The sequence below is a fragment of the Tachyglossus aculeatus genome, chromosome 7 (assembly GCF_015852505.1).
Source record: "Tachyglossus aculeatus isolate mTacAcu1 chromosome 7, mTacAcu1.pri, whole genome shotgun sequence".
Lineage (NCBI taxonomy): Eukaryota > Metazoa > Chordata > Mammalia > Monotremata > Tachyglossidae > Tachyglossus > Tachyglossus aculeatus.
Window position 1 is genome coordinate 50,074,448 of NC_052072.1, and position 27,064 is coordinate 50,101,511.

General features: G+C 41.6%; 1 protein-coding gene across 3 annotated transcripts in view; it reads left to right on the plus strand.

Moving 5' to 3' along the window:
- Positions 1–27,064, plus strand: part of PCNT (pericentrin) — a 95,785-nt gene that overhangs the window by 48,014 nt on the left and 20,707 nt on the right. For all 3 annotated transcript variants that reach the window (XM_038749359.1, XM_038749361.1, XM_038749360.1), the window contains 11 exons: positions 1,563–1,715; positions 5,194–5,286; positions 7,337–8,386; positions 11,521–12,261; positions 13,587–13,686; positions 14,066–14,220; positions 18,190–18,384; positions 19,153–19,326; positions 20,306–20,501; positions 23,284–23,506; positions 26,232–26,382. In XM_038749359.1, the coding sequence (XP_038605287.1) occupies positions 1,563–1,715; positions 5,194–5,286; positions 7,337–8,386; positions 11,521–12,261; positions 13,587–13,686; positions 14,066–14,220; positions 18,190–18,384; positions 19,153–19,326; positions 20,306–20,501; positions 23,284–23,506; positions 26,232–26,382 (3,231 nt within the window). The remainder of the gene's footprint in view (positions 1–1,562; positions 1,716–5,193; positions 5,287–7,336; positions 8,387–11,520; positions 12,262–13,586; positions 13,687–14,065; positions 14,221–18,189; positions 18,385–19,152; positions 19,327–20,305; positions 20,502–23,283; positions 23,507–26,231; positions 26,383–27,064) is intronic.

A 27,064-nucleotide genomic window follows, 5' to 3' on the forward strand; every position in this document is an offset into this window, starting at 1 on the left:
TATACCAAAATGTCTTTGCTGCCAGAGCCGCCAAACAAATTCTATAAACCCTCCTCCCTGGATGCACTGCCAGAATAGGTAACATGACAGCATGCTTGAGCAGAAAAATCACCAATTTATGCCACAAAAAGCACTTTTAGATTTTCCTGACCTTTCTGATTCTTGGAGCCAGAATTTAACCGGGGATATTAAGAGTATGGCCGTGTGTCCTTCGGCAAGTAACCGATCCATCCTAGGCTGCTTTTTCTTCCTCTTCACAGTCTTTCTTTTCCCCTTTATCAAAAGGGATAAAGAGAGATTGTGAATATCCCTGGGGCAAAAACTCCAATCTACTAAAGTTGTATGAACCTTAGTGCTTAGCACATAATTGTTCTCCCCCTTTTAGACTGTGAGCCCACTGTTGGGTAGGGACTGTCTCTATATGTTGCCAACCTGTACTTCCAAGGCGCTTAGTACAGTGCTCTGCACACAGTAAGCGCTCAATAAATACGATTGATTGATTGATTAATATCATTATTATCATTATTTCTGCTACTGCCTTTTGATCTCTCTGCCCCACATTCCCTTTTTTTTTTTTTTTAACAAAGTCTGGGGAAAACAGTATGCAGTGTACAAGAATGAGGTGTTCTACAGGCAACAAATTTCCATTCATTAGCATTTCTTAGTTTAATTTTATTCAAAAGTTAACAACATGGCCTAGTGGAAAGAGACAGGTTTGGGAGTCAGGACCTGTGCTCTCATTTTGGTTCTGCCACTTATCTGCTGTATAACCATGGGCAAATCATTTAGCTTCTCTGTGTATCAGTTTTCTCATCTGTAAGATGGGGATTCAATAGCTGTTCTCCCTATCTTCAAAGCTGTTTCAGCCCCCATCTGGGACAAGGACAGCGTCTGACCTGGTTAACTTGTAATCCACCCCAGTGCTTAGTAATAATAATAAAAAATAATAATAATAATAATGGCATATGTGCACTTCCTTGCACATTGGGGAGGGTACAAGGTGATCAGGTTGTCCCACGTAGGGCTCACAGTCATAATCCCCATTTTACAGATGAGGGTACTGAGGCACAGAGAAGTTAAGTGACTTGCTCAAAGTCACACAGCTGACAGTTGGCGGAGCCGGGATTTGAACTCATGACCGCTGACTCCCAAGCCCGGGCTCTTTCCATTAAGCCACGCTGATTCTCATACAGTTTTTAGCTCATAGAACTTTAAAAAAAACCAAAGATAATACATTATAGAGCTCTAGGCAACACCAGCGTCATTTAAATTCAGAAGGTAAAACGTCGAAGAGTAATGGAAATCACTCACGCTAAATGATAATGGTCACTGGAGTTATATTCGTGTTAGTGGGTGAAGGCGTTGGTGATGTTTTCACTGGTTGCCCAGAGGCCCTGTGTGTAAAGTTCAGCAACTGTCCAAATCTGTTGTATTATCCTCTCTAAAGCGCTTAGTCCAGTGCTCTGCACATAGTAAGTGTTCAATAAATACCAGTTATGATTTTGGCACCACGTTTCAGAGAAACGTTTGCTCTTTCCTGAGTGTTTTGTTCTTAATTTCAGGTTCTGAGCTTGGAAGAGCAATTAGAACAGTTAAAGAATAATTTGATACATAAAAATGAGGATATGGTGCAGCTAAACTTGCAGTTAGACCTGCAGAATAGCCTCATGATTGCCAGTGTCAAAGAGCTTCGAGAAGAGAACACTCACTTAAAGGTAAATCAACTGGAATGGCAAATAAATTAGTCCAGCCTGTGATTTAGCTACAGGTAACAAAATTGTGGTCATTGGGTATAAAGCCAAAAGTTACAAGGTGAGCAGTCTTGATTGGTTCCGCTGAAATAGAGTGTTAAGCAAAATGAGTGCAAAATAACAATAGTGTCCCATCTGAAATAATGTAAAATACATTAGTACGTTCCCCAAATCCAAAAAATTGGCCAAACCATATCCCTATATGAAAAATAAATCACATTGTAGTTGCATGATTAAATAACAATGTGAATAAGTACCAATTTTGGAAGATTGCGATCTGTATTTTGAAAACAAATGCAAATATTCCATTTTCAAAGCCTCACCTTTCACAGGAAAAAGATGCCTTTTGCTTAACTGACTGAAGAACTGTCATTCTGTAAAGCCAAACAGAATAAATACCTTTTGAAAAGGGATGTTTAATTTCTATTCTTGTCAGTCAAAATACTTCATAGGCTAAGGGGAGGGAAAAGTTGGAGAGTGAAACAAAAAAGGTATTTGAGCCAATATAAGGTTTTCACACACCCCAAAACCAGAGCATTTGATGTGAGAGAGCACTCTTTAAGGAATACCAACATTAAGAAACAGCACTAGGGTAAAAAATGCTAAATGAGGAGTAAATAATGGGAAATTCCTGTACCCTCATTTTGAAGTACTTTGTTGTCACCTGTGGCTGATTTGAAGTGGTAACATTTACCGGTTTTGGAAATGCATTGAACTTCTGAGTTAAACAAATGGAACTTAGTTTTTTAGAATTTGGAGAATGGGTTACCAATCAGTTGTATTTATTGAGCACTTACTGTGTGTAGAGCATTGTACTAAACACTTGGGAGACTACAGTTTGATTCACTTGTATCTACCCCGGCGCTTAGGACAGTGCTTGACACATAGTAAGCACTTAACAAGCTCAATAATAATAATGATGATAATGAGAGTTAGTAGGCACATTCCCTGTCCACGGTGAGCTCACAGTTTAGAGAGGGAGACATAAATTAATATAAATAAATTATGGGTATGTATGTAAGTGCTCTGGGAGAGACGAATAAAGGGAGCAAATCCAAGTACAAGCGTGGCTCAGAAGAGAGTGAGCTAAGTGAAAATGAGAGCCTAGTCAGGGGAGGCGTCTTGAAGATGTGCTTTCAGTAAGTAAAGTTTCTTGAAGGAGAGTCTGTTGGCTCTGAAGAGGGAGGACTTTCTAGGCTAGAGGCAGAATGTGGGCGAGAGGTTGGTGACGAGATAGATGAGATTGAGGTACAGTGAGTAGGTTGGCATTAGACTGTGAGCCCACTGTTGGGTAGGGACTGTCTCTGTATGTTGCCAATTTGTACTTCCCAAGCGCTTAGTACAGTGCTCTGCACATAGTAAGCGCTCAATAAATACGATTGATGATGATGATGATGATTAGAGAAGCGAAGTGTGCGGGCTTGGTTGTAGTAGGAGAGCAGCAAGGTGAAGTAGAAGGGGGCAAGGTGATCGTGGGCTTTAAAGCCGATGGCAAGGAGTTTGTGTTGGATGCGGAGGCGGACAGGCAACCACTCAAGGTTCTTAAAGAGTGGGGAAACATGGACTATGGGTTCTCCCCTTCTATTAATATAATAGGAGCTTTCAAACTTCTCCATAAGACCTTTTATAAAACTGATGGCATGTTAGGTATCCAGTATGCTATACTTGGATTGATGATTAATAAGAAGACAAATTCATAAATGCGGAGCGAAAACTAGGTTTTTGTGTATAAATTCCGCTCCTTTGCTCCTTAAGCTCTCAATGTGTAGATTACAGAATGAGGTGAATTTAGTTAGGTGTTGGTGGGTCGTGATAATTATAGCAGAATTTAAGTAGAATCAGTTAAAAAAAAAGTCTAAAAATTACCTGTCACATTGCTTTGCTACCATCTGCATGGAAAGGTTAAGTGACTTGCCCAAGGTCACCCTGCAGACAAGTGGCAGAGGCGGTAAAGATGTCGAACTTGTACTCCTCATACCTAGGAAGGAGATATTTGTGTTTGAAGCCTTGGGTAATTAAAGTTCCTTCTATTCTGCTAAACCTTCAGGAGGTTCTCAGGAATTCTGATACGGAGTGACTCCAGAGTGCATCCGGAGTTGATATTGGAAGAGCACGCTAAATTGGTTCGACCGCTTCTCAGATATTAGGACTGCACATAGCGAGTCAGACTCTCACACTTTGAAGGGATTTCTGAAAACCCTCTGTAAGCCTGGAGGCTCCCCCGCAACTTCCATACCTCTTTGCTCATCTTGTGTGACCCCACAGTTAATTGAGAGGAGAGTCCACTAAATCTAGTCCATCCACCCTTTTTGGTGGGAATGTACAGCGTGGTGGAGTGATTCAGCTCCCACTGGTGTGCCTGTATGTCCAAACCCAAGTATCCGCAATATTTGAATATCCAGCCTTTTTTTTAAAAAAAAAAATGGTATTTGTTAAGCACTTTACTAAGTGCCAGGGTCTTTACTAAGAGTTGGGAGTTAGATACCACATAATCGCTTTGGACAATCCATGTCCCATAGATGGCTCACTGTCTTAATCCCCATTTTACAGAGTGAGGTAACTGAGGCCCGGAGAAACTGACTTGCCCAGGGTCACACAACAGACAAGTGGTGGAGCCAGGAGTGGAACCCAGGTCCTTCGGACTCCCAGATAATAATAATAATGATGGCATTTATTAAGCTCTTACTATGTGCAAAGCACTGTTCTAAGCGCTGGGGATGTTACAAGGTGATCAGGTTGTCCCACGTGGGGCTCACAGTCTCAATCCCCATTTTACAGATGAGGTAACTGAGGCCCAGAGAAGTTAAGTGACTTGCCCAAAGTCACCCAGCTGACAATTGGCAGAGCTGGGGTTTGAACCCATGACCTCTGACCTCTGATCATTCGGACTCCCAGGCCTGTGGTCTAATAATAATAATAATAATAATGCTCTATTCCTGAGGCCTTGCTGCTCCTGTCCTTATTTCTAGATAATTAAGTTATGGAAGAACAGAAATGCCATACTTGATCGGACCAATGTATTCCAGTTTTCTACGTCCGTCAGAGGCTCCAAAGAAAGTTCAGCCATCAGAATCACACTTCTTGACATCCATTCACTGAGTAGGGATATAAGATCTAATATCTCCAACTTTCCTGTTTTGTGACTTGAGTTTTATTGTAATTCTGTGACAATAAAGCATTCGATTTGAAAGTTTTGTATTTCGTGAGGATTAAAAAAAAAAACCTCAGCCCTAATCTTAACATATGACTCAACAATCATCATCATCAGTAGTATTTTTTGAGTGTTTACTATATGCAGAGAACTGTACTAAATGTTTAGGAGAGGGCAATTCATTTGAGTTGGTAGACATGCTCCTCACCTACAGTGACCTGCAGTCTAGAGGGGGAGAAAGATGTTAATATAAATGAGCATGCTAGCCCTTCTACCTTTTGGTTTCCACAGGCATTTCTACAGGACCGAGAGCAGGAAATTATTTACTTGAATGAACAGATCAAGAGGCTGCAGCAGGAGGTAGAGAACGCAAAGGATAATGAGGTAATGAAATATAATTGATTGATGTTTTGATGTTGGAGATCTTTTCCCTATCATTAGGTACCTAATATCAAGTCTCAGATTTTTTGCTAAAAATCAGTCATCAGTCATATTTATTAAGCGCTTACTGTGTGTGCTGTACTCAGCACTTGGGAGAGTATAGTGTAGCACAATTGATAGATACCTTCCCTGCCCTCAACGAGATAACAGTCCCGAAGGCGGGGGGCGGAGGGGGATCTTGTCGTACATTGTCGAGTCGTTTCTGACCCTTAATGACTCTATTTGAACACATCTCCCCCAGAACGCCCCACCTCCATCTGCAGTTGTTCTGGTAGTGTTTCCATAGAGTTTTCTCGGTCAAAATACGGAAGTGGTTTGCCATTGCCTTCTTCTGCACGGTAAACTTGAGTCTACAACCTCGGCTCTCTCCCGTGCCGCTGCTGCCCAGCATAGATGAGGAGGCAGGCATTAATAGAAGTAAATTCTGGGTATGTACATAAGTGGTTGTGGGGATGAGGAGGTGCAAATCCAAGTATAACATTAATAGAAATAAACTCCGGATATGTACATAAGTGGTTGTGGGGATGAGGAGATGCAAATCCAAGTATAACACTAATAGAAATAAATTCCGGATATGTACATAAGTGGCTGTGGGGATGAGGAGATGCAAATCCAAGTATAACATTAATAGAAATAAATTCCGGATATGTACATAAGTGGTTGTGGGGATGAGGAGATGCAAATCCAAGTATAACATTAATAGAAATAAATTCCGGATATGTACATAAGTGCTTGTGGGGATGAGGAGATGCAAATCCGAGCGTAAGGGCGACGTAGAAGGGGTGGAAGAGGAAAGGAGGGCTTAATCAGGGAAGGCCTCTTGGAGGAGATGTACCTTCAGTAAGGCTTTGAAGGTGGGGAGAGGGCTTGTCTGTCGGATATGAAGAGGAGAAGAGTGTCTATCACCCTCATTTTGGAGCTTTCCCCTTGGATTTCATCAAATATCTGTAGGTTCACTCCACACCATACATCTACAACAGAGCTAGTTTTTTTTTTTATCATTTCTCACCTGTTCATTCCTTATTTAGTGAGGAAAAATGCACCTGAAAAGTCACGTTGTAGACTGCTTCAATTCCTCAATATTGAGTCAAACCCTCTATCTGCACTTGACCTAATGGAGGTTTTTTGCCTCTTCCTCCTGCTTCTTTTTTCCCTTCTTCTGTTCCTAGTTTCAGCCTGGCTTGGACCTGAATTTTAACAATTCTGGTATCTTAATGTAGTAGAAGAAAGCACTGATTTTCTCTACATGTGTGTACTGTCTATATGTATTTATGTGTTGTGATGGTTTCATTAAAATCTACTCTTTCGAGCACTGAGCATTTCAGTTTCAATGTGCCAAATATTTCATTATAGTTTTTTGACCCAACTACTTCTAAGACCTAGGATTTTTGTTTTTGCGTGCTTAAATTTAACGGTTAAATGATTGTGAAAGGTATGCACTGGAACAAGCGCAAAGTGAGAGGCAGCATGGCCTAGGGGAAAGAGCACGTACCTGGGAGACAGAGGACCTGAGTTCTGATCCCAGCTCTTCCACTTGTCTGCTGTGTGACCTCGGGACGTTGACTTAAACTTGTTGGTGCCTCGGTTACCTCATCTGTAAAATGGGGATTAAGACTGTGAGCTGCACGTGGGACATGGACTGTGTCCTACTTGATTAGCTGATATCTACTCCAGCGCTTAGTACAGTGCTTGGCACATAGCGCCTAACAAATACCATTTTTTAAGTGTTTAATATTTCATGCCTCTTATATCTAAGTGTTCCCTCAAACACAAAGAAACTTTTTCTCAAATTAAAAAAGCACCACAGTTCATCAGGTCGTATCATAACTATTTTGACTAAAGGCCCTTTGAGAGGTCAACACTTTCTTATCTATTTCATTAAACATTTTTTCACGTTGAAATTTAAGTTGTTAGAACATTGGCTTCCTAAGGGAAAGTATTCTGATACTTCATTGAACAGTTTGCTTACGTAATGTTTTGCTTTTCGACTCAGGTTGTGGAAAAGAAAAATTCCGAAATAGAAGAACTAAAGTCCCGTATTGAAAACCTGCAAGAGAATCAAGAAAGATTACGAAGGGATAAAGTGGAAGAAGTTGAACAGCTTCATGAAGTAATTGAGAAGCTTCAGAAGGAGCTGTCTGTATTTGTCCCTGAAGTTCATGAAATCAGTGATAGCCGGGATAGTTTTAATCACCCCAAGGTTGAAAATCTCCAGAGTGAATTGGAGAAGGGGTTATTAGGTTTTCAGGAAAAATTAAGTGATGAAAAAATCACACGGCCAGATTCCCGTTTGCGTGAGCTGCAGGAGGAACTGGAAACTGTAACGGTTGCTAAAGAAGCCCTTGGCCAACTACTTAAAGAAAAGCAAGATCAGTATAAATTACAGGTGGAATCTTTGAAGCAGAGCCTTCAAAACGCTGAAGATAATTCAATGCAACAGTTGAGCCTTTTGAGGACACGTTTATCTCTAAGGGACTCCGAGGTAGAGTTGATGACCTCTCGCATTCAAGAACTGGAAGATATTCTGCGAGCTAAGGAAACTCTTATTTCCGAGAGAGAATTGGAAATCGACACTACGAACAAAGAAAAAACAACACACTTCGCTCAACTGGAGGAAGTAGTAGCCGCTTTTTCCCGACTTCACTGTGAACTGGAAAAGAGGAATTCTCTCTTTCGGGATGAACCTCCGGAACTTCAGCTGCTTAGGTCTGAGTGCGTTAACCTTCATTTGAAGCTGCAGATGCTTAATCAGAAATTAGTAACTTACCAAATGGAATTAGATAAACATCAAGTGTGTGGTTCCCAGTGTAAAGCCCAAATTCAGGCAGACGTGAAGCAACTTGATGCTCTTTCTACTCTAAAAATGCAGTTGCGTTTGCAGTTTAGAAAGGAAGATGATCATCCAGAAGGAGATAATCAGGGCCTGAGGGAACAATTAGAAGCTCGGTATATTACCCAGGAAATGTCACAAGAAGAGTCAGATCAAGAAGCAGAGAAGTGGCCGCTAGCAGCTGCCTCCTATTTGCCACTCGGCGATGATTTGGTATGTATTTCTGCAAGATCATGAATGTAAAAATGAACAGTAATCACAATAATTATGGTATTTACTCTGTGCCAAGCAGTGGACAATACACTCATGTAGATATAGGCAAATTGGACACAGTCCCTGACCGAAATAGGGCACACAGTTTAAGAGGATGGAGAGCAGGAATCATATCCCCATTTTTACTGATGAGAAAACTGAGGCACAGAGAAGTAAAGTGACTTGCCCATCGTTACCCAGCCATCATGTGGCAAAACCAGGGTTAGAACACAAGTCTCTTGACTCAAAGGCCTAGGCTCTTTCTTCTAGGCCAGGCTGCTTTTGCAGCAGTTGAATCTAGATTCATGTCTAGCAAGATGCAGTATATGATTATTAATAATTCAGTAAGCTTGTACTGTGCACGAGGCATTAAGGTTAAATTCTTGTAAAAAGAAAATTGAATCCATAGTACTTACACATGTAGATTGAATTGTGCACTCAATTTTTCCGATTGTCTCCTGCCATTGGAGGATAAGGTCCTCTCGGGAAGCAGCGTGGCCTAGTGGATACACCCCGGGCCTGGGAAGTCAGGTGGACCTGGGTTCTAATCCCACCTCCACCACATTCATTCATTCATTCAATCGTATTTATTGAGCGCTTACCGTGTGCAGAGCACTGTACTAAGCGCCGTCTGCTGTGTGACCTTGGGCAAGCCACTTCATTTCTCTTTGCCTCAGTTACCTCATCTGTACAATGGGGATTAAAACTGTGAGCCTCATGTGGGACAGGGACTGTGTCCAACCTGATTAGCTTGTATTTACCCCAGCGCTTAGAACAGTGCTTGACCTGTAGTAAATGCTTAACAGGCACCATCGTTGTCACGAGGCCCTTGGGGACATGTCAGTTCTTATTGTTGTACCTCCCCCAACCCTCTTTCCAGTGTACAGCTCTCGGTCAGTGCTAAATAAATACCACCATTGTTATAATATGGGGAGCAGCATGGCTAAATGGATAGAGCACGGGTTTGGGAGTCAGAACGCCCTGGCTTCTAATCCCAGCTGCACCACTTGCCTGCTGCGTGACCTTGGATAAGTCACTTCACTGCTCTACGCCTCAGTTACCTCCTCTGTAAAATGGGGATTAAGACTGCGAAGCCCCACGTGGGACAGGGACTGTGTCCGACCTGAATAGCTTGAATCTACCCCAGTGCTTAGAACAATGCTTGACACATAGTAATAATAATAATAATAATAATCATGGCATTTATTAGGCTTAAGGAGTCCATGACCACGAGAGAGATGTAAGATACATCTGACTTGCTATCCTCGGCCTTTCCAAACATGAAAGACTGGGCCAATCGATCAGTGGTATTTATTGAACACCGTACTAAATGCTAGGGAGAGCACTTTTCTTTTCTCCGCAACTCTCTCGCCCTTCTGCGTCCCCTGCACGCTTCGATCTGTCCTCTTTAAGCCTTCTAGACTGTGAGCCTTAAGTCTTCTAGACTGTGAGCCCACTGTTGGGTAGGGACCGTCTCTATATGTTGCCAACTTATACTTCCCAAGCGCTTAGTACGGTGCTGTGCGCACAGTAAGCACTCAATAAATACGATTGATTGATTGATTGATAGTAAGTGCCTAGCAAATGCTACTACTACTGTTATTATTGTTGTTAATATAATTGGCGATATAATCATCATAATCAATCAATCAATCGTATTTAGTGAGCGCTTACTATGTGCAGAGCACTGTACTAAGCGCTTGGGAAGTACAAATTGGCAACACATAGAGACAGTCCCTACCCAACAGTGGGCTCACAGTCTAAAAGGGGGAGACAGAGAACAGAACCAAACATACCAACAAAATAAAATAAATAGGATAGAAATGTACAAGTAGAATAAATAAATAAATAAGTAAATAAATAGAGTAATAAATATGTACAACCATATATACATATATACAGGTAAAATAATAATGGCATTTGTTAAGCGCTTAGTATGTGCAAAGCACTGTTCTAAGTGCTAGGGGGGATACAAGGTGATCAGGTTGTCCCACGTGGGGCTCACAGTCAACATCCCCATTTTACAGATGAGGTAACTGAGGCTCAGAGAAGTTAAGTGACTCGCCCAAGGTCACACAGCAGACATGTGGTGGAGCCAGGATTCTAACCCATGACCTCTGACTCCAAAGCCCGTGCTCTTTCCATTGAGCCACGCTGCTTCTCTAAAATTATTATATTATTATAAAATAATAATTATACAGAATATGGACTAAACAGTTCTTGGAAGTGTTGTACAGTCCACATGTGAGTGAGTCAACCCCTCTAGGTAAATGGCCTCAAACTTCTCAAAGTAGAAAAAGTTGAGAAGGCAGTCATCAACCCACTTTCTTCTCCTGCGTAAGGGGAGACCGTAGAGGGGTTGACTCCAACAATGTTGGGCTGTTAGAGGGAGACTGATGTAGACACTAAGTGATACACTCCCTCCCCTATGGATTCTGGAGCCTGATCGGCAGGTAATATTTGCAAACATATAACTGAAACCCACATTTGCCTTAGTTATAACCTTCGGATTTCCAAAGAACCCAGCCCTACAGTCAGTTCTCATTATTCCATTTATATTCTTTGTAGTATCTGTTAAGCGCTTACTGTGTGCCGGGCACTGTACTAAACGCTGGGATAGATGCAAGCTAATCAGGTTGGACACAGTCCCCGTCCCACATAGGGCTCACAGTTTCAATTTACGTGTTCTTGTCAACGTGCAGATTGGATCGAGCGCCTTGGAGGAATTGGGAAATGTTTTCACTTAGTGATCTTAGTGATTTCATTGACTTTTAAAAAAACAACACAGAACAGTCTTTCACTTTCTTTCGTTTCCTTTTTTATTAAAAGCCTCAGGTGGTTTCACAGATGGTTAGGGTGTTGTACCCTAGCTTTTGCATAGGAAATAATGCATATTGGCCTTTTACTTCTTTTTAAAGGAGGCTTATTAGGTTTTACCCTTTTTTCGGGTTCTGTTTAGGACATAACGAGAAGAAAACATACGGCTGCTGGGCCTGCAACAAATACTCATTTATAAGAACCTCCTCAAAAGCTGAAGCTTGAAGTGAAAGGCATGGCTTTACAAAGCTTAATCTTTCTTGTCTTGTAAATTACAGGTTAAAAATAGACTGACTGAAGATTTTCAGTTCCAGAGAGCAAATATACTAAAGCAGGTGAAACAACTTCAGGAGAAGCTAAAGCACCTAGTGTCATCCTCAGCCTTCAAGACCAACGAGACGGAAGATGTTAACCATCATCAGCAAGTGTCAGAATCCTGTGAGGAAGCTCATGTGTCAAAGAATCGTTTGAATAACGTTCCACAGAGCTCTGAAACCACCGAAAAGTCACCACTTCTAAAAGATCCAATTTTAGATCTAGACAGAACTTCAAGCAGTCCTTTTGAAGTTGCAAAGAGCCAAGATTCTGCCACGCAGAAGAAAATATCAAGTCTTCCCATTCAGAAGAGACGGGGATCTCGGCACGCAGCGCTTGTTTCAAAAACCAATTTGAACAGCGTGTCACCTACCCAGGAACACACTGAGACTTCACAGCACTTCACCGATGCAGTTATGGATGTGGATTTAGCCTTATGGAGCTCACCTGAAGCCATCAGAAACGATTCTGTGCTAGGGTACCAATCAGATGTCCGCTTGACACCCTTTTCGGATGCCATCAGTTCCCACAGCGCAGATTTAGCAATGAGGAACTCTAGATCTTCAGTTTTTCAAAATATCCCTGGCTTACTGGACTATCCCCACGATGCAATACAGGAAAAGACCCTGCAAAGATTAAAATCTACACCTAAGTTGGGAAATTCTTCTTCAGCTGACTCCTGCGATGCGGAAGCGGTCATTTCGGTAAATCTATTTAAAAAATGTTTACGTATTTTGTTTCTGTTACCAAAGTGCAAGTTCCCATTTCCCATTCGCACTTTGTGCTTTGTCAATTCGCAAGGAAATGCATATTGCATTTCTTTTGAGGAATGTACGAATGCCATCAGAGTGGCCATCCAGTATTATTTCATCTCCTGACTTAAAAGGAGTAAAGACAAATTTAAATAGTAGGTCAAAACCTCTGTCGGTAACGTATGCGGTGTCTGCGGGTGAATGTCGTAGTTGTTATGTGCTCAGACGTTTGAGTTGATTTGGATGTTTTTTAAATATTGGAAGACGTTTCCTCCGAGCATTACGATATATGATGTGGAATGTTCATAAGCGCAATAGTGAAGATAGTGGTTTTGTGAAAGGAATCTTTGTAGATGCGTAAAATTATTTTCAATGTTTCATTTTCAAAGTTCTTCACACATGAAAGATTCTCTCTGTAATAGTGGTTAGTTTAATCAATCAATCAATCAATCGTATTTATTGAGCGCTTACTGTGTGCAGAGCACTGTACTAAGCGCTTGGGAAGTACAAATTGGCAACGTATAGAGACGGTCCCTATCCAACAGTGGGCTCACAGTCTAAAAGGGGGAGACAGAGAACAAAACGAAACATACTAACAAAATAAAATAAATAAAATAGATATGCACAAGTAAAATAAATAGAGTAATAAATGTGTACAAACATATATACATATATACAGGTGCTGTGGGGAAGCATTTAACAGATACCACAATTATTAATCTGATTAATATTAATTAAGAATTAATCAATTAATTAATTATTATTAACATAATAACAATAATAATGGTAAGCCCTTATTCTACGTGCCAGGCACTGTACTAAGTTTAAGGGCTTTTCTTCTTCATTAATAGCACTCATTTCTTTTCATGCTTCTCTTATTGCCCATTAAAGGCATTGTCTGTTTTGAGCTGTGCTTTCTCTTCAATTTTAAGAATAAGGGTTATTATATTTAGCTTAAGAAATGTATATCGGAGGTTTTGAAGAAAATGATTGTGATTTTTATAAAATATCAGTCACATAATATTTGTAAGTTTTGAAACAATAATGGCTACTTTAAAATATGTATAAAACACTTAATTTTGATCTGGTATAACTTAAATGGAATAGTTTAATTGAATTAATAAAGAATGCTACTCCCAGTTACTTTCTTCGATAACAGCAGTTGTGCCCATCTTATAGAGTTTTTGAATAAGGGGTAGTTAGTTTTTGGATTTATAACGGCATAAACTCAGTGGCCATGTAAATGTGTTTATACTCTGCAATATAACTGTGAATAGGAGAAAGATGAAGACTCTATCCTAACCCCATCGGAGTTTCAAGATGATTTAAGATCAACCAGACCTATTCCAGAAAGGGAAAGTGATGGTTATGACAGCAGTGAGTATATTTTTCCCGTAATCATTTTATTCCTTCATAGCCCCATTTACTAATTTAAAAGAAAATCACAATTGAAAGCGCAGGAAGTATTCATTTTTATACGAAAGCTAGAAGAACCAACAGTCAGTGTGTTGATTTTCTTGTTTAATAAGGAGATCTGGGTTATTAGCTGTATTTTTTATCCTATTTATAATCAGAATATATTTCAATTTGTTTCTCTTAAATTACTAGATTAGAAAAAAAACATATTAAGTGCTTGTATTCAACATGTAAAGCTCACAGGAAGACTTGCCCCTCTAACCTGCTAAAGAACTGTCTTTTATTTCACTAAATTAGTGAGCATGGTGTAACCTTCAGCATAACTGAGGTCTATTTTTAGGTAACAGTTTGGATTCGGCAGCGAAACCGACCAGAGTTTCAGAAAGAACTGAACATCTTGATGCCAATCTTGAAGCTTATCTTCGGAACTGTGAAATGGTTCAGGGATTTATACACTCAATGAAAGACAAGGAGATACAGTCACAAAGAATGAAGGTAACGTTACCCGTGTTGGGACCCCAAGCCAACTTGTACTTCCCAAACGCTTAGTCCAGTGCTCTGCACACAGTAAGCGCTCAATAAATACGCTTGAATGAATGAATGACAGAATCTGAATTGCATGAGTAGGTTGGTATGCAGTCTTGGTCAAATTACTCAATCTGCTGGTCCATCAAATGGAATATTAGTTCTGTTACTGCACATTATAGAAAGCAATCAAATATGTTCTGCTAGCAGCCAATCTAGTTACCTTGGGCCAGTAATGCCTTCCAGGTCGGAATCAGGGCAATTTTTATATTCTAATACTGCTGGAGGATTTTTGGAGTTTGTGGGAGGATACAGTAGTGGCTGAAGTTTCCAGAATCTCTTTTGACCTCACCTTGATTTTTGTTTTTTCCCCTGAAACAGCTCCACTTCTAAGGAAGTGGTCCAAGTGTCGTGAGCCAGGGCTTGCCCCCAAATATAAGGGAATCTGAAGCCCCTTCAAGGTTCAGGGTATGCCATGACTGACTAGCTTCTGAATTTAGGGGCTGCTTGAGTCTCCATTTTTTGAGAAAATGGTATTTTTGCCTAACCAAAAGCCTCGTGAGGTGGCCCTGTAGTCTTTCACGCAGATCCATGATCAGTCTTGGTGATTTTGTTTTCTGCAAAGCGGGCTTCGTAGCCCCGAGATATATTGTTTCTTCTATTCTTGTAACTCTGAACTTCACATCTTAGCACACACGGTAAGATTCAGAACTGAATTCAGATTCAGTTTCTGATTCAGATTCAGATTCTGATTCAGATTCTGAATTGTTGATTCAGAACTGGTGTTATATACTGTGCTGTTTAGGAAATTCACAATTCTCTGATTACTCCCCAGAGTATTTCTGGCAGCTGTCTACTACTTTTTGATTTTTTTTTTCTTTAAGAGTTTGAAACTTGAAAGAGGGAAATCATTTTCATTTTGTAAACGTCTCTTCTACCATATGTGCATATTGGTCTGCTTTGATCTTTTCCAAGGGGATTATTGAATTTTTAATCTAAAGTAATTTTTGTTTTCTTATGGTGGAAAAGAGCCCCAGACCAAAAAACGTATGGTGGCTTTTCGACAGCTGAAAATAACTGTGTCCGTTACTGGGAAAATGTGGCTGTCACATTCACATTTAAATGAAGCCTCAATATTTAAGCATCAGTCAGTCAATCAATGGTATTTATTGGATGCTCACTGTGTGCAGAGCACTTGGGAAGGTACAATATTATAGAGTTGGTAGACAAGTTCCCTGATCACCGAGTTTACAGTCTAGCCAGGGAGGCGGGCATTAAGGTAAATTATGGATATGTATATAAGTGCTTTCTGGTTACAGTCATTTAGCTTCTCTGTAAAATGGGAATTAAATCCTACTCCCTCCTACTTAGACTGTGAGTCCGATGTGCAACAAGGACTCAGGGACTCAGGAGAAGGGCCAGAGGGTGTGGGCAAGGGTTGGCGGTGAGGTAGGAGAAACTGAGGTACAAAGAGTAAATTGACATTAAAAGAGCAAAGTGTGCAGGCTGGGTTGCACTAGGAAATGTGAGATAAGAGAGGAGGGGGCAAGCTGGTAGAGTGCTTTAAAACCAATAGTGATGACTTTCTGTTTGATGCAGAGGTGGATAGGCAATCACTGGAGGTTCTTGAGTTGTGGGGAGATTTAACAGTTGAGCAGACACGAAGAAGTTAAGTGACTTGCTCAAGGTCACACAGCAGGATTAGGACCTAGGCATTTGCTCCGAGTTTCTGGTTATCAATCATCCTACGGTCAAAGGGCCAAGGTGAGAAAACAAACCAGGTTGAGCTTTCCTCATCAATTTTTACTGAGCACCTACTCTGTTCAGAGAACTAATACTACGTGGTTTTAGAAGCAGAAGACTAAGTGCCAGCCTTCCGTGAGTTCATATTGGTGGGAGATGGGCCGACAAAACCTGTCAACTTAAAATAGGAGCCAAAGCATGGACACGGCTGATAAAAAATGAGAACAGACCCGAAATCAAGTAAATGAGAGGAAGATAGACAGATGAGTGCCACAGGTGACTGACTGATGGGATTAGTTGACCAGAGAGATGGGGATTGCTGCTGGAGAAAGTGGCTTTCTAGGCATATTTGGGATACAGAGAAGGAAGTGGTTTGATGGAGTTGTGGGGAGAAGAGTGTTGTACATATTTATTACAACTATTACTCTATTTATTTTACTTGTACATATCTATTCTATTTATTTTCTTTTGTTAGTATGTTTGGTTTTGTTCTCTGTCTCCCCCTTTTAGACTGTGAGCCCACTGTTGGGTAGGGACCGTCTCTATACGTTGCCAACTTGTACTTCCCAAGCGCTTAGTACAGTGCTCTGCACACAGTAAGCGCTCAATAAATACGATGGATGATGATGATGATGATGAAGAGTGTACAGAATGAGTCAGATGACGAAGTCAAGAATGTGGTGCAATAAAAGAATAGTTCGAGTGGAGCGAAGAATATGAACTGGAGTGCGGCGAATGAAGAGCTTTGGGGGAAAAAGGCCAGCTGTGGTGTTCACCCGTTTCCTCCTCAGTCTGCTTCCCCCAAGTTACCCAACTTGGACCTTATCCCGTGTCGCAAGTGTTGTCTCTACCCTCCTCTCCTTGTCCATCAATCAGTCGCATTTATTGAGCGCTTACTGTGTGCAGAGCACTGTACTAGGCATTTGGGGGAGGATAATAGTTGGTAGGTACGTTCCCTGCCCACAGTTAAGCTTGCAGTCTAGGGGATTTATTGCCAGCGTTTGTACAGCCTACAGTTCTTTAATCAATCAATCAATCATGTTTATTGAGTGCTTACTATGTGCAGAGCACTGTACTAAGCGCTTGGGAAGTGCTTTAAGGGAGCTAAACTTAAATACTTAGGTTCCAAAGCCTACTAACTCTGTTATACTCTTCCACGTGCTCTCCTCTACACTCCTCAGCCACTGACCCTTTGGCTTTTATTTCTTCTACCCACCCTTCCACCACCCGATGGACCCTCTGCCTAGGAAATTTTGAGATAACAAATGGTTCTTCCAGGAAGAATAATCCATAAATTCCCATTTTCTGTCTTAGTGATGGAGAACAACTTTTTGAATAATCTGCCGAATTTAGGAGTCCTCCCACCCGCTTAATACCCCTTTGTGCCAGAAGAAATTAGTGGAGCATGTTTGGTGTTCGCCAAGTTCAGACTGCTCGACGTAAGACGTAGAAAAAGGTTCTTCCTTTTTAATTGCTCTAAGCTTTTACGGATAGGGATGTTTTCCATAAGAAAAGTGGTAGGAAGCTTAGGGAGAAAAAAGGCTAAATTGTTTGCTTTCCAAAGCCTCAGCTTTATTATCAGGAGAGGCTGTTTGGCCTAATAGAAAGGATGGGAGTCGGGAGTCTGCTGAGTGACAGTGGGCAGGTCACTTAACATCAGCCCTTGGTTTACTTATCTGTTAAATGGGGATGATGCCTTCTTCCCCTTCCTCATAGATCATGAGACTGTGAGCCCATTGTTGGGTAGGGATTGTCTCTTTTGCCAAATTGTACTTTCCAAGTGCTTACTACAGTGCTCTGTAACAGTAAGTGCTCAATAAATGTGATTGAATGAATGAGACCTATAGGGCAGGGACTGTCTGACCATCTCATTTTCTTACATTTGCCTCAGTGTTTAGCACAGCGTTTTGCACAGTGTAAACATTCAAAAATATACATTTTTATTCAAGATGACGACAGATGGAGTGGTAAAAATGTGTTTTTCCTCAGTCATGGACTTCATCTTTTCTGGTTTTTATTCATTCTATCTTGGATTTTATGCTTTCTGTCGTCTCCAATAAGATTTTGGATCATTTTAGTTAAAAAGTGCAGTTATAAGTGTAACTTATTTAAATATAGCGAACAGTGCTCATGAGTCAAATGTTTTATGATTTCAGCACCCAACTGCATTTAAAAACAATAGTTTCTTCTTTTCAGACTTTGCTGAAAATGGTACATGATGAGAGTCACCAAATACTGGCCTTGTCAGAAAATGAAATCCCTCCTCAAGCGCAAAGATACAACCAGTGGAACGCCCTGTTTGAAAGGTTTCAGAGGGAGAGACAGGGTTTGTTAGAAGCAGTAAAGTCACTGAGGAAACATCTTACTCAAGTGCCTCAGGAAGGAGCAAAGGTATTGGGGTGAAGAATTGGCGTTCTCCTTACTTCTGAACTCAAAGATTTCAATGGATGTGTGATAGTAATTCTACGAGAGTGAAAAATTAGGATATAAAGAGGCACATTCCTAAGCATGCAACCAGATTTCAAGGAAAGAAATAAATTCAGTGTTCCTCTGAGCCATCCTCTTATGCCACAGTTGGAGACAGAATGGCAGGATAAGTGGGCCGTGATGTGGAAAGGCATTTCTTCTAATAATAAAAATAATAGTAATAATTGTGGTATTTAAGTGCTTACTGTGTGCCAAGCACTGTACTAAGCGCTGAGGGGGAATACAAGCAAAATCGGGTTGGATTCAGCCCTTGTCCCCGCTTCAGGCTCACAGTTTTAATCCTCATTTTAAAGATAGGTAACTGAAAGCTCAGAGCAGTGACGTGACTTGCCCAAAGTCACACAAATGGTGGGGTCAGGATTGGAACCCATAACTTTCTGACTCCAGGCTTTATCCACTAGGCTATGATGCTGCTCATATTATGCTTTAAAGTAAATCACTTTTATCTTTTCACTGGTGTTTCTTCAGTTAGCATTTATCGAGCAGCCGAAATGTGCAAGACGCTTCACTAAACCAAACCAAAGGTTTTCATTGCAGACTGTAAGCTCTTTGTGGGCAGTGTTCGCACATACTCTGTTGAATTGTACTTTTCCTAAGTACAGTACAGTGTTCTGCACACAAAAAGTGCTCAGTAAATGCCGTTGATGGACTGATTTTGTTTCCCTGTTGTAGGATTCTCTGGATATATGCCTTGATTGGAGAGGTGAATTTCTGCAGGCCGTTCAGGAAGTGTTTGAGAAAGAACGAGATGTGTTGAAAAACGAGTTGCAGTCAAATACTTGGAACCCTGAATCAGGGGACAAGAAGTCATTATTTAAAAAGCTGGAGAATATTGTTAAAGAACAGGTAAGGAGGAACTGGAGGGTATTTCGCACTAGTCAATCTTTTCCTTAGTAGCATTTCAAAATTTCCAAGCTCCTCTCTGACTTGGTTATCTCAACTCCCAAGTTCTTGTATTTTGAAAAGTGGGTCAGTGCCCATTCAGAATGGCTTGAACTCTTGTAACCACTGAGTTATCATTGCCTAGTGGGTAGAACAGTGCTTTGCACATAGTAAGCGCTTAATAAATGCCATTATTATTATTATTATTATTAGTTATCAGTTCCCAGCAGGTAGTCATTAAAGGACAAAGAAAGTAATTTTGAAGAGTGGAAACAGATACCTCTCCCGGTAGTAGTAAAATTAATACTAATAATAATTAAGGTATTTGGTAAGCACTTACTGCGTGTCAGGCACTGTACCAAGCACTGGGGTGGATAATAATAATAACGATAGCATTTATTAAGCGCTTAGTATGTGCAAAGCACTGTTCTAAGCGCTGGGGAGGTTAACAAGGTGATCAGGTAGTCCCACGGGTGGCTCACGGTCTTCATCCCCATTTCACAGATGAGGTAACTGAGGCCCAGAGAAGTTAAGTGACTTGCCCAAAGTCACACAGCTGATAAGTGGTGGAGCCGGGATTTGAACCCATGACCTCTGACTCCCAAGCCCAGGCTCTTTCCACTGAGCCACGCTGCTTCTCCGATATAAGTAAATCGGGTTGGATTCAATCCGTGTCCAGCGTAGGGCTCCCATTTTCAGTCCCCATTTTACAGATGAGGTAATTGAGGCACAGAGAAATGAAGTGACTTGCCCGAGGTCACACAGCAGACAAGTGGCGGAGAGCCGGGACTAGAACCCATGACCACCTGATTCCCAGGCCCAAGCTCTATCCACTATACCGTGCTGCTTCTGTTTGTTGAAATCAGACCCTTTTTGAATGTAACTTATTGATTAATTGCACTTTCTTTAGTGAGTATCTAATGTTGAGCTGTTTCTTTTCCAGGGAGAAGAACAGAAAAAGGTTTTGGAGCATCTTCACATGTCCGACAGGAGCAGCTTATTGTCAGAAATCCAGGCCCTGAAAGCTCAGCTCCGAATGACTCACCTGCAGAATCAAGAAAAGCTGCAGCAATTGCACGAAGCTCTAACCAACGTCGAGGATCATGGAAACAAGCAAGAATACCAACTCAGGAGACAGGGTAGGATTTAGGAAAAGTTTCCTTTCTTGCTTCTGTTCAGGTTTATTGTGCTCTCTCAAAATGAGACAAAACAATGGAATAGCAAAAATGAGCTCATAGTCAACATTATTTTTATGAGTCAGGATAAGCCCTAGATGCTTCCTTAGAGACTTTGAAAGAAGGAATGTACTTCCCTAAGGACTTAACTTATGACCAGGGAGTGTCTTGAATATGGGAAAGAATAGCATCCGTTGTTCAAAAGAATGGTTCATATCAACTAATTACTGGGGCTTCGAATTAACTGAGCTGTACAAAAGAAACAAACAAAAAACACCCCCATACAGATTGTTCTAAATGTTTTCCTTAAGTTTTCTTTTCAAATCCTGGATGGAGTTTGGTAGGCTTATTTTATTTTATTTTAGAGCTGTCAAAAGCAGCACTACAGAGTTATCGGATTTAATTTGTTTTTTTCATACTTACACGTTTTTACCCCAACTATCCAGGCATTCCCTGGTTTATGGACACCCCGGGACTAGGACCTGTAGAGTTTGGTGATTTACCTGAGCCCGGGCCTGGGTGTCAGAAGGACCTGGGTTCTAATTCCAGCCCTGCCACTTGTCTGTTGTGTGACCTTGGGCAAGTCACTTCACTTCTCTGGGCCTCACTTCCCTCATCTGTAAAATGGGGATTAAGACTGTGCGCTCCATGTGGGGCACGGACCGTGTCTAACTGTGCGCTCAGTGCCTGGGATATAGTAAGCTGCCACTATTATCACTATTATTGTTGTTCTTATTATTCTCATCATCATTTTATTACCCCAGCATCTGTCTTCCTTAGCCCAACATCAGGGCTGAGTGCTGAAAGTACAAAAAGTCCCTCCCCTATCCTGCTTCTGTCGGCTCTCCTTATTCCTTGCACTTGAACTTATCTGCCCTCTGGTTTGTTTTGTTTTTTTTACGTTGTAGTATTGTTTTGCTTTCTATAACTTTTAACCATTTCCCTACTTGTTGCTCATGTACCTTCGCCCTGGCAAAACCAGGGGGCCGAAGATAGTCTGGGACAGGATTTGAGGGGCAGAGAGACCTGGAAGGTGAGACCGTTACCTTTCTATACCGCCTTGGTCCAACCCTGGCTTCATTAAGTGCTTAGTACAGTGCTCTGCACATAGTGAGCGCTCAATAAATACGATTGATGTTGTCCAGGGCTTTGGCTAGGGCAAGTAGGCAGGAGTGCAAGATGGGCAAGGGGAGGTGCTGTCGCAAAGCTGACGTGTATTAAGAGCGTACTATGTGCCAACCACTGTTCTAAGCGCTGGGGAGCTTACAATAATAATAATGATGATGATGGCATTTATTAAGCACTTGCTATGTGCAAAGCACTGTGCTAAGCACTGGGGAGGTGACATGGTGATCAGGTTGTCCCACGGGGGGCTCAAAGAGCCCAGGCTGGGGAGCCAGAGGTAGTGGGTTCTAATCTCATCCGCCAAGCTAGCTCCCATCCGCCCTTAGTTTTGTAAATAGCTTAACACGTGTTAGCTTTTCCTCATAGCAGCTTCACAAGGTGGGTAAATATTGCTTCTGTTTTTATAATTGTGCTTCCATATGAAGTACTTGAGCAAGTAGTACAAGTTCTCCCCCCAAAAGGTGACTCCGAATTCAAGTCCCGGGAATTTTCTTCTTTTCATTTAGCAGTTTCAGCCAGTGGATCTTCTGAATTGCTTTTGCTCTCTTCCTGAGCCAAGATCGGATACAATTTTCACAGGGGAAAAGGAAAAAAATGCTTTTTGGTTAGCTAGCTCTCTTCCTCCCTTCAAGGCCCTACTGAGAGCTCACCTCCTCCAGGAGCCCTTCCCAGACTGAGCCCCCTCCTCCCCTTCTCCATCCCCCCCGCCATACCTCCTTCCCCTCCCCACAGCACCTGTATATATGTATATATGTTTGTACATCTTTATTACTCTATTTTATTTGTACATATTCTATTTATTTTATTTTGTTAATATGTTTTGTTTTGTTCTCTGTCTCCCCCTTCTAGACATTGAGCCCACTGTCAGGTAGGGACCGTCTCTATATGTTGCCAACTTAGTCCAGTGCTCTGCACACAGTAGGCGCTAGATAAATACGATTGAATGAATGAATGAAAATCAAAGTAAAATAAAAAAAAACAGTATTAAGGGGAGTTGAGGTGTGTAGTGGGGCAATGGAAAAGCCACCAGGATCAGGGAGAGCAACGCCAGAAAAAGGGTGAGAAGAACCAGGTTGGGAGGATAGAGCACAGTAAGCATAGGCAAGTTTCTTCACTTCTCTGAGCCTCAGTTCCCTCATCTGTAAAATGGGGATTAAGACCGTGAGCCCAGTACATCAGTGCAACTGGGGCGTAGGGAGTGGACTTTCCAACTGCTTAGTTGATGCTCCAGTGCTGAGGTGGCAAGGATCGGGGGAGTGTGAGTGTTAGACTGTGAGCCCACTGCTGGGTAGGGACCGTCTCTATATGTTGCCAACTTGTACTTCCCAAGCGCTTAGTACAGTGCTCTGCACACAGTAAGCGCTCAATAAATACGATCGATGATGAGTGTAGGGGAGAACTAGATGAATCGGGGAAGGCCACCTGAAATGGGATTGCAGAAGGGCTTTGAAGACTGGGAGAGCAGTGGTCTGCCGGAGGTGAAAACATCAAGCAAGAGGGGCCGTATTTAAATATAAATTACATTTAGGCGGGATTAGATTTCTAATCAATTTTATAAATCAATACCGTTGACCAGCCCCGTATAAATCTATCCACCGTTTTCTCACCTTTCCTTCCTCAGTTGAATTATTAGATTACAAACTTCAGCAGGAAACGTGCATAGCAAGTGACTTGCAGAAGTCCCTCGAAGGAGAACGAGAGAGAGTAGCCGAAATCCAAGAGCTTCTGGTGACGGAACAAAGCGCCGTAAAAGATTTGAAATCCGAACTGGGCGAATGTCAACGGGAAAACGAAAGTCTGTTAAAGACCCTTAGGGAACTTCAGAAGGAAGTCATTCGGCTGAGGTACGTTGCAGGTCAAATGTTTTAGTTGGCTTATAACCCCAGAGGAATGGTAATTAAATCCAGTGATGACAGTTTATTGAATATAAGTTTATTTCTGTCTCACAATCGAAGAATCATTTTACAGCATTTTTCACCGGCATGACCTAGCGGAAAGAGCATGGGCGGCCCGAGAGTCAGAGGACCTGAATCCTAAGCCTGGCTCTGCCGGGTGACCATGGACAAGTTTTTAAGTGGTCCGTGCCTCAGTTTCCTCACCTATAAAATGGGGATTTACATACCTTTTCTTCCGGCTACTTGGACTTAAATACCATTATTATTGTTACCCATTCTTCAAGGTTTATCGTTTTTGGAGGGAGGAAAGGAGAAAATAAATTCTCCTGCCACCTCAGTGCTGTTTAGTAGAAATTCACCGCTCACTGGGCCAGTGGACATGGTCCGGTCCCCTCTTAAGTAATTATAGTAGTAATAATCGGGACATTTGCTAAGCCGTTTAGTGTGTGCCAAGCACTGTACACTAAACCCTGAAGCTGATGCAAGTTAGTTAATGCAGTCTGAGTGGAAGGGAGAGCAGAACATTAAATCCTCATTTTACAGATAAGAAAACAGGCCCAGAGAAGTTGGGTGGCTTTTTTTCCCCCGTTGTCACAGAGCAGTCAAGTACTCGAGTCAGGAATCGAACTAGGTCCTTCAACACCCAGGCTGTGCTTTGTCTACTGGCTTGCGCCACCTGAATATATGTTTGTACGTTTTTATTATTCTATTTATTTATCTATTTATTTTACTCGTACATGCCTATTATATTTATTTTATTTTGTTAGTATGTTTGGTTTTGTTCTCTGTCTCCCCCTTTTAGACTGTGAGCCCACTGTTGGGTAGGGACTGTCTCGATATGTCGCCAACTTGGACTTCCCAAGCGCTTAGTACAGTGCTCTGCACACAGTAAGCGCTCGATAAATACGATTGATTGATTGCGCAACTTCTCAAATCTGGGCAAATAAATGAATAGTGACTCTTCTTTTATCCCGATTAGTTTGGGGGTTTAAAATCATTTTAGGCCAGGACCACTTCATTGAAGAGCAGTCATCTCCCTAGCAGGGGTCATTAAGGCTTTTGGAGGGAAGTTCCCCTCCCACTCCCCCCCACCCCTCTAAATTTCTATCACCCATTAGTTTTAATAACGACATTTATTAAGCGCTTACTGTGTGCAAAGCACTGTTCTAAGCGCTGGGGAGGTTACAAGGTGATCAGGTTGCCCCACGGGGGGCTCACAGTCTTAATCCCCATTTGTAAAGTTTTGTAAATAGCTTTACCCATGTTAGCTTTTCCGTACAGCAGCTTCATAATGTGGGTAAATACTGCTTCCATTTTTATAATTGTGCTTCAATATGAAGTACTTGAGCAAAGTAATCCAAGTCCTCCCCCCAAAAAGTGACTCAGAATTCAAGTCCCAGGAATTTTCTGCTTTTCATTTAGCAGTTTAAGCCAGCGGATCTTATGAATTGCTTCTGCGCTCTTCCTGAGCCAAGATCAGATATAATTTTCACAGGGGAAAAGGAAAAAAAAATACTTTTTGATTAGGGAGGAAACATTTAAAATCTTTGGTGGCAGGCTAAACCAGAAAAAAATTAATCTAAACAATAAGAAGTTGTTAAAAATACTTTCATTGGCTTTATAAAACATCCCCATCGTAACATTTTTTTTTAGCGTTCTTCCTGTTAGTACTATTGAATTTTGTTGCTGCCTTTATCTTGAGTTAACTGGAGGTAAGGTTCCAAGGTTTACCCTTTCCTTTTCCTCCACCTCAACCTTTGAACTATTTTGATTAACTGGAATAGAATAAATAAAGCCACTTTCAATTTAGCACTAGATAATGGCAGATCTGTTTAGCACTGCCTTTTTTCTGGGAAGGATGCCACAGATAATACTTTGGAAATTAGATAGGTACCTACCTGCATGGAAACATCTCGTTTTCTTTTTTTAATAGCATTTGTTTGCATTTATAATGTGCCAGGTGCTATACCAAGCGCTGAGGTAGAAAGAAGCTAATCAAGTTGGACACAGATTAATCGATTTTTAACCGTTGAGGTAACTGAGGCACAGACGTTATGTGATTTGCCCAAAGTCACACAGCAGACAAATGGTGGGTTTGGTATTGAAACCCAGGTTCTCTAACTCCAGGCCCGTGTTTTTTCCACTCTGAGCGTGTTATGGGCAGGGAACGTGTCTGCTAATTCTGTAGTATTGTACTCTCCCGAGTGCTTAGTTCAGTGCTCTGCACATAGGAAGTGCTTAATGGATAACATTGACTGACTGAGTAGGCCCATGCTGCTTCTTGTGTTGGTACTACTATTTGATCTTGAAGCTATAATGTGTATTTCACCACTGTTTTTTAATATATTGTTTTAGTCAATTTCCGGTATCTTGAGAACCCAGTAATGCACTTTACATTATGCATTCATTCAGTCATTTATTGAGCACTTACTGTATACAGAGCACTGCATTAGGCGCTTGGGGGAGTACAGTACAACAATGAACAGACATATTCCCTGCTCACAGTGAGTTTACAGCTTCCTTATGTTATACTGTACTTGTTTACAGCTCTTAACACTTTCAATCCCCAATTAAGGGCAGTAATGGGGGTAATATGGAAGAAGAGTGGGAATACTCGCCAGAGTATTTTTTTTAACTATGCATTTTCGTCATCAATCCTTGCTTCTAAACCTAGATCCTTGTTGGAAAGCAAAGAAAAAGATTTGATTGCGGCGATTCAAGAGTTACAGAATGAACAACTGAAAGGGCAGGATCTTCAAACTACGTTAGAGCGAGAGCAACATCAGTATATGCAAAGAGAAGAACTAAAGGCAAAGACATTAGAGGTAATTCGTGGTGTGGATATGCAACTCCTGGGGTAAAGGAGAGTAGGGCCGGTGACGTGGTTTGAAATTTAATCCAGGGATTTTTATAATCCGCTCACGGCAGGATTACAGATCTTTTCAAACTCCGATTTCCTGCTTCCCCTTGGAAGATCCAGTTCATTAGAAGCAGATAACCGCCCTGCCCGTCGGAGAATCCCGGCCCCTGGGAGCTGGTCTGACCCTTTCAGGGATGTCTGTGGTTTCCCGGTTCCAGTGTGAACTCCAGGTTTCTGGGATATGTGCTGAGCCCGGTCAGCCTCTTGACTAAGGAAAAGTAGGATTTTCCCAGCCTACCCGTTTTTATGGAATGACAATTTTAGATAATAATAATAATAATGATGGTCTTTGTTAAGCGCTTACTGTGTGCCAAGCACTGTTCTAGATACAGGTAATCAGATTGTCCCATGTGGGGCTCACAGTCTTAATCCCCATTTTACAGGTGAGGTAACTGAGGCACAGAGAAGTTAAGTGACCTGCCCAAAGCCACACAGCTGACAAGTGGCAGAGCCAGGATTAGAACCCACCACCTCCGACTCCCAAGCCCAGGCTCTTTCTGCTAAACCACGCTGAGATCATTAACCCATGGGTCTTTCCATGGCCTAGACCTTTCCTGCGTGTAGAGCTTTAGATTATAGGGACAAGT